This window comes from Chrysochloris asiatica, unplaced genomic scaffold, assembly GCF_000296735.1.
Source record: "Chrysochloris asiatica unplaced genomic scaffold, ChrAsi1.0 scaffold00008, whole genome shotgun sequence".
NCBI lineage: Eukaryota > Metazoa > Chordata > Mammalia > Afrosoricida > Chrysochloridae > Chrysochloris > Chrysochloris asiatica.
The window spans coordinates 29,666,432-29,673,926 of NW_006408526.1; the positions used below are offsets into that span (position 1 = coordinate 29,666,432).

At 54.4% G+C, this 7,495-nt stretch overlaps 1 protein-coding gene across 1 annotated transcript in view; it reads left to right on the forward strand.

Annotated features, from left to right (window-relative positions):
- Positions 1-7,077, forward strand: part of CEP164 (centrosomal protein 164kDa) — an 83,442-nt gene extending 76,365 nt beyond the window's left edge. The window contains exons 21-32 of the mRNA XM_006833981.1: positions 5-88; positions 220-288; positions 589-764; positions 1,436-1,562; positions 1,851-1,917; positions 2,312-2,535; positions 3,463-3,570; positions 4,185-4,299; positions 4,649-4,996; positions 5,932-5,998; positions 6,712-6,834; positions 6,984-7,077. Of these exons, the coding sequence (XP_006834044.1) occupies positions 5-88; positions 220-288; positions 589-764; positions 1,436-1,562; positions 1,851-1,917; positions 2,312-2,535; positions 3,463-3,570; positions 4,185-4,299; positions 4,649-4,996; positions 5,932-5,998; positions 6,712-6,834; positions 6,984-7,077 (1,602 nt within the window). The remainder of the gene's footprint in view (positions 1-4; positions 89-219; positions 289-588; positions 765-1,435; positions 1,563-1,850; positions 1,918-2,311; positions 2,536-3,462; positions 3,571-4,184; positions 4,300-4,648; positions 4,997-5,931; positions 5,999-6,711; positions 6,835-6,983) is intronic.
- Positions 7,078-7,495: the final 418 nt, after the last annotated feature.

The following is a 7,495-nucleotide window of genomic DNA, read 5'->3' on the forward strand; positions in this document are numbered from 1 at the left end:
GTAGGAAAGGAAACTCCAGGATTTAGAGGTGGAACTTGAAAGCAGAACTAAGGCTATCAAGGCCAGATTGGCTCAGCTGGACGTCCAGGTGAGGGCGTGGGTGAAGACTAGCAGGGTCTACAGGTGTCCTTGGCTTTGGAGTCAGCTGTCCAGGAGAGGGCAGCCTTTCCTGCCCTTCAGACCTGGGGCCTGGAGACTGCCACAGGTCCTCCCCAACAGGAGGAGACTGCCCGTAGGGAGAAGCAGCAGCTCCTGGACACGCAGAAACAGGTGGCTCTGGAGAGTGAGGTTTGTCTGCCACTCTTGGCCTCCTTGGTCTTCCCCCCTACTTCCGCTTCTGCCCTCATCCCACTTTTGCTTACCGAATCTGTCTAGGGCACTGGCCGATAGTCTCCAAATAGGACCTCTCTGTGGAACTTACCTCAGGGAGAGGGGTGGGGTGCTGGGGGAGGAGAGCAGCCTGCAGACCTCCTCTATCAGAAACTGATTGCAGTGGGTCTGAGTCCCACCCTTTCAAAGCCCTGTCTCTCTGGGCTGCCCTGTGCCCTGCCTGCACCTCACCATAGCTCTCTCTGCTTCTGGGCCCAGGAAGCCACAGCCACCCACCAGCACCTGGAGGAGGCAAAGAAGGCTCACAGCCGGCTGTTGGAGTCAAACCGGCAGCTCCGGCGAGTTCTTGATGAGCTTCAGGTGCACAGGTTGGAGCTGGAGGCCCAGGTGGAGCTGCTGCAATCTCAGAGTCAGAGGCTGCAGGAACGACTCAGGTGCGCCCCGCCACCTGCTCACTGCTGCTCACAGGCCCACCCGATGGATGCCCTGACTCGGGGCCAGGCAGGAGGGCTTGTGTCTGCTACATTGGATCGGGGCTCAGGGGTGTGTTAAAGGGAGCCCTGGTGGTGTACAGGTTGGGCTGCTAAAGGCAAGGTTGGTGGTTCAAACCCATCAGCTGCTACACAGGAGAAAAATGAAACTGTCTGCTCCGGTAAAGATTTACAGTCTCGGAAACGCACGGACCAGCAGTTCTCCTCTGTCCTGTCACCTAGACAGCCATGTGGGTTGGGATGTGGTACACTGTTAAAGCACTCGGCTGCTAACCCACAGCAGGCAGTGTGATTCCACCAACAGCTCCATGGGAGAAAGCTTCCTTGGACACCCTGTGGGACACTCTCCTTTGTCTTTAGGGTCACCTTGAGTCAGAATGGACTCTGGCAGTGCCTTGACAGCAGTAGGTTTGGATGTTTTGGTTTGAGGGGTGTTAAGAGACTGAAAAACTGGTCTTAGCACTCATGATCTGCCCCACCTAGGGACTTTGACAAGAGTGAGAGGTTGGGCTGGGTTCTGCTCTCGACCTGAGACCAGGGCTTGAAGCCCACCCCAGGCATCCCAGCAGTGTGCTGTCAGGCCTGTTCCATCATGTGACCCTGTCCCCCTACAGTGACCTGGAGGCTGCAGTTGAGAAGAAGCAGGACTTGTTGAATCAACTGGCAGTCAAGGAGAGTAATGCTTCTCCACGCTTTGAGTCGGATCTCCACATAGAGGACCTGAGGAAATCCCTTGGCACAGTGAGCATCTCAGGGTGTGGCTGGCCTGGGGCTGGGGCAGGGGACCAGGAGGGGGTGGCCAGGCTGGTCCTGTTGTCCAGGCCCTTGTCCTCCCTGTTCTTGTAATTCCCAGCCCTTCCACCTCTGCCAGCCATATGATATTTCTAAGAGAACAGTATCCAGCAGTGGGCAGGGGCATTTCTGGATTTAGGCCACTGGGAGGGGCTTTGGGGTCTGTTGAGCCTACAGGCTTTTGCTTTCGAATGTGTTTGCTGCATTCAGTGGGTCTTTTCTGCCATATGTCCCTAGAACCAGACCAAAGAGGTATCCTCTTCTCTCTCTCAGAGCAAGGAAGAGACCGACTTGTCCTTGGACAGGTGAGTTCTGATAGCAGATTGATTTGGGATTAGAGAATGCTCCAACCCAGAGCTGGGGTAGCTGACATGAGGTGATAGCAATCACTAGTGGGGCTTGGTTCAGGGAGAGGGGCCTGGGGAGTCTGAGGGATCTTCTTTGGCCAGTCACAAAGCTGCCCACTGTGGTACCTAACTAGCATGCTGCTGTCTGCTGACCTCTGGCTGAGGGTCAGATTGATGGGCATGTGACGACCTTAGGTGTGATCGCTTTCAGGGTCTCCTCAAGCTGCAGGTCTTAAACAGTGAGCGCTGCCCAGCGACACTCTGCCTACTCCAGCTTCTCCTGTCCCCACACAGGGTGGGTATCTGCTGGGAAAGGGCTTGCTAGAGTCGGTCTCCAACTCCTCTGCCTTGGCCTGCCCTCCCACAGTGTTCGGCACTACCTCTCTGCCGAGGGGATAGCCCTCCGTAGTGCCAAGGAGTTCCTGGTGCGGCAGACACGCTCCATGCGGAGGCGGCAGACAGCTTTGAAGGCTGCCCAACAGCACTGGCGCCATGAACTGACCAGTGCTCCCGAGGCAGCCAAAGACCCACCAGGCACCAAGGTTCCGGAAGATGTACGCAAGAACCTGGAGGAGGTCAGCAACTTTTGCGGGAGACTGCAGCCCTGGACGGGGTGGGAGAAGGCCTGCGGGACTTCCTGAGATGATCACATGGGGCCCTGGGTCCTCAGACACGCGTTGTCTTTGGTGATGTAGGATGTCGCTGTGAGGGTGGGATTCCAGTGTACAGTGTGCAGGGCACTTTCTGTGATTGTACCTCACTTGATCCTGACAGTAACCGAATGCCCTGTACGGAGCAGCGTAGTATTTCCGTCTGCTAGGTGAAGAGTACAGCTGAGGTCTGTCAAGTTTCCAATCCAGTGCTTTGCCTCCATTACACTGAAGAATCCATTCATCAATGAAAACCTTTTCAATCCACCCAGAAATAATCCACTGAGTTGTTTCTCTGCTCGAATTAATTCCTGACCCTTAGACCTAATAACCTAATTTGCAATAAAAAGGCAGACTCCATGATTATTATTTATTAGGATCGTAAGTCTTTATTCTGTTGGAGGATCTTGGCCTTGTAGGTTCTCTTGAATCATGTCCAGTCCCTTAGAATTCAGATGCCCAGAGCTGATGAGGGTGCTGGCCCCTGTGGCTGGCTTGGAGGCAGCAGGAGGACAAGAGGCTGGTATACAAATGCTACTGCTTTTTCTCTCCCAGGACCTGATATTGCTCTGCTTAATCCCTCATGATGAGGATGATGATGCTAGTCATGCTAGTTGGAACAGGAATAATAATAACCATCATTTGGTTAACATCAACCGTTGGGAAATTTATTAGGTGTGAGCACGGTATGAAGCATGGAGCATATACGCTCATTTAATTCTCAAAACCTCTGCAAAGTAGAAGTTCTCTTTTCTAGACGAGAAGCCAGACTGAGAGGTTAAGTATTGTGTTTCAGATCTATGTGGTGTGTTGTGAGCCCCCACATCCCCCAACATTTCTCCCTCTCTGCAGGAGACCAGGCACCTGGATGAGATGAAGTCTGCAATGCGCAAGAGTCAGGATCTGCTGAAGAAGAAAGAGGAGAAGCTGAACCAGCTGGAGTCCTCTCTTCGGGAAGAGGTACAGCTCTAGGGACACGTAGCTTGTGGTGTCCATGTCCTTCTCCTCCTGCTCCTGGGATTTGGCTGCGTTCTCTGGTCCCGTGGGAGCAGGACTGGGCCTCTGTGATTGGGGTCTGGGTTGGTGACGGTTGCAGTGGCTTCAGTTCTGAGTTTGGATGTCTGTGCTGAATGGTCCTGAGGACCCTTACTCTGTCATAGTACCCCAGAGAAGTAGGAGCAGGGAGCTGACAGTACCCAAGGAGAGGTGGAACCAGGGAGTTGGGAAGAGCCATGGGCAAGAGGCTTCCCTAGCCTTTGTGGACTGTTCTCTGTAGGTCTGAGGCTTATGTGACAGGAGGAAGCTCAGGGGGGAGACACTGCAGGGTGAGCTTACAGGGAGGGGACAGTGGGGTCTCTCTGACTGACCTGTTGCATGTATGTCAGGCAGTTGAGTTCTCTTAATCTCTTCTCCCTCCACAGAGAAGCCTGCATAATATACCTCTCCCAGGGTGCTTTGTGGAACTTCAGGTCACTAACCCATTGGCCTAGTTCTTAGTTCCCACATATCATAAGGGTAATGGGACAGAAAGCACACAAGAAGTGTCCATAATACCCGTTCCTTCTGCCCATCAGGCCTCAGATGAGGACACTCTGAGAGGAGCTTCCGTCAAGAAAGCGGTGACCTTTGACCTTAGTGACATAGATGACATGAGTAGTGAAAGTTCTGAATCTTCCTCGCTGCCTCAGAGTGAGTAGTGTGTAGCAGTGGGGAAGTAGAACAGGGGTGAGGATCACCATACCCACAGAGGTGAAGGGACTTCCGGGAATGGAGGTACATGCCCCTTCCCTCAGCCCTTGGAGGTCTCTGGGCTAGTGCTCTCCCTGCCGAGACATGTCACTTCCCTACCACCTCCTGGGAGGTTGTGCACCTGCTCCCCAGGGCTTCTCCCTTTGGCCAGCTCCCAGTCTGCCCTCCTCCCATCAGGTCTGAGGGGTGGTGGCTAGAGGAACCAGGAAGGGCCTGGAACCAGCAGTAGGGTGCTACTGTGCCAGCTGGGCCTGGGGACCTTCCCCACCATCTACCTCTTTCCTTTTAGTCAAACTGACCCCAAACCGCAGCTTCCCCAACAAGATCCACTACTTGAGCAGTTCCCTGCAGCGGATCAGCAGCGAGCTCAATGGTGTCCTGGGCATACTGGGCAGCCTCAACACTCAGCCCCCACCCCCGCTCTTCACCTCCACGCCTGCACCCCTCTCTCCCCTGGCCTGTAAGGGCGCCCTTGGTCCCACCTATCCCTCCCTGCCCAGGGTCTCAGCCCCGGCCTCCACGACACCCATGCCCACCCAGTGGGCCTGGGACCCGGGGCTGGGCCCCAGACTCTCCTCCTCAGTGACTCAAACAGTGGACGACTTCCTGGTGGAGAAATGGCGCAAGTACTTTCCAAGTAAGCCTCCTTCTGGGCCTGTGTGCAGTTCAGCTAAGCCTTCCCACTCTCTTCCTTCTTTTCTTCTTCCCTGTTGTTGGTAAGTGCCGCTGAATCATTTCTGATTCATAGGGTTTCCTTGGAGCGGCTTAAACTGCCGACCTTGAGGTTTGCAGCCCAGTGCTGACCCTTGAGTACCACACCAGGACTCTGTTTTCTACTCCTTCTTTTGTCCCTTTCCTCCCTGCCTTTCCCCTACTCCCGTCACCTGTGGCGTGGTCCCTGGGTCATCATGGTCCATGCCAGTCTCCATGGGGTCAGGATGGCTTATCTGGAGCCTGAGCTGACCAAGGTCTGGCCTGTGGCATCTTGTGCTTGGCAGAACCGGAAGGTCATTGTTGTCTTCTGTCACCTTGGGCTGTGTATCACAGGCCAGGCATTGCATATGCATTTTTAATTTTAATATTTTCAGTTCTTATAATAATTGACTTGATGTCTGAGAGATTTTTATAAGAACCTCTGAGGCAGTAATCCTTTACCCCACTTTACAGACTTGGAGAGGTTAAGTAATCTGCTCCCTGGTACCCAGTGAGGATGGGATGGACTTGGGCTTCACCCAGGTCTCTGGCTGGGAATTCTGCTTGTGACTTGTCGGCAAGGCTTTCTCTTGCTCCTAGGCCAGGCAACCTCTCCTGACCTCCTCACCCTGCTGAGGCTTTTTTAAAGACCATCAAAAGCAGTCATTTTCTCACTTCTCCCATCAATCCAAATAAAAAAGCTGATTAGATTGAAGAAATCAAATCAATAGGACAATTCCTGCCTTTCACTGCCAACTCCTGAAACTTTTCTTGTTTTGGAGTTTTTGCTTTTTATGGAGGTGGGGGAGGCACCGCCTTATAGTGTCAGGTGAATGGGGAGGCCGTAGGCTGAAGAAGGCTTTCCTCCTGCTGTGCCAGGTGGTGTACCAGTCCTCAGCAGTGGCCCTGCTCCGCTGGAGAACAGGCTGGGTTATGTGTCGGCCAGGTAAGCCTCCCTCGGGGCCTCTTGCTCCCTGTACAGGTGGGACCTCAGGGGAAGTCTCCTGAGAGTTCAGGTGGCCCTCCAGTCCACGATTTGCCCTTCAAAAGTCAAGTCCACACCACCCAGGTCCCATGGAGGCAGCACTCCATGAGGAAGCTGCCCTGTGCACCTGTGGGGAGAAACCTGTCCCCTGGTGGATCCCTGAGCACTGTCCCTCCTGCTGACCCCTCAGGCCCTGCAGCCTGGCCTTTTTCTTTGTCATACGATTCCCTTCTTCCTAAATCCTGCTGAGCAACATCTGGATGAAAGGGACGCCCTGTGGGGGAGACAGACAGGCAATTATTTAAACCTGTTATTACTCCCCTATTCAGCTTATTCCTTGCCAAATGCACCTCACCCTCCCTCCTCCTCAGTCTCTCCCCCTCCCCACACTCCTCTGACCATTCGGGAGGTGAGGGAGCCTAGGAAAGGGCAGAGGATGCCCACTCCCTTCCCTTTTGGGAGCCAATGCTCATCATCCAGAGGGGACTGCAGCCTGGATCTGGGAAGAGGTCAGATCTTGCCAGTAGAGGAAGCTCTGAATTGCTAGAGACCCTGAGCAAGGCTGCAGCTGGCATGTGGAGAGGAAGATGTTAGCAGCGGGATATGTGGGTCTGCTGTCTGCACACCCCCTTCCTCCAGTATGGCCCGCCCTCTTCTCCCCCTCTCTTTCCCAGTGAGCAGCTCCGCCTCCTGCAGCGCCCCCACTCCCAGCTCCCCGAGGCTGGCAACACCAACTTCCAGGGAATGATTGAGGCAAACCGAAAGTGGCTAGAGCATTTCAAGAATGACCCCAAGTCGTATCCTTTTAGCTGGTTTCCAAACTCTAGTCCCTTCTTGCTGGCTGACCTCAGTGGCTGGGACCGTGGCCTGTGCCCTGGGAGTCTGAAGAAGACCCATTCCCCACAAGTGCGTGGCTGACTAGAGTTTTCCTTCACCTCAGGGCCAGCCGTCTCTTCTCGGTGCCCAGGCCCACCACCAGCTCAGGCCTGCTGCAGCTGGGTTTGGATGAGAACAACAAACTGAAGGTGTTTCACTACTGAGGCCCTGAGCGGTGGGTGTGGGCCAGCCTGGCCTCTCCTCCACCCAGACCAAGTGCCTGCGGAGCTGCCTGCACTTTATCCCCATCACAAACCATCCTCCGGGCCTCTTGCTGATGGGTCCACTCAGGACTTGGAGGAACCACCTGGGGCTGTAGCACGAGAAGCATGGCATGGCTGGAAACATGAGAAGCATGGCATGGCTGGAAACACACCACATAGCTCAGGCAGAACTCTTTTGGACTCGGTGAGCCAGCAGCTTCTGCATTGACGTGATATCACTGATGATGTGGGTGGGCAGCTGAGGGCAGGCCGATGTGGGAGAGCTTTTGGAAGAAGGGTGGTATTCGGGGAGTTGCCTTTGAAAGGCAAGGGAATTCCTTTGAAGCCATGTTGGTCCCTTGAACCTGTAGGGTTCTGC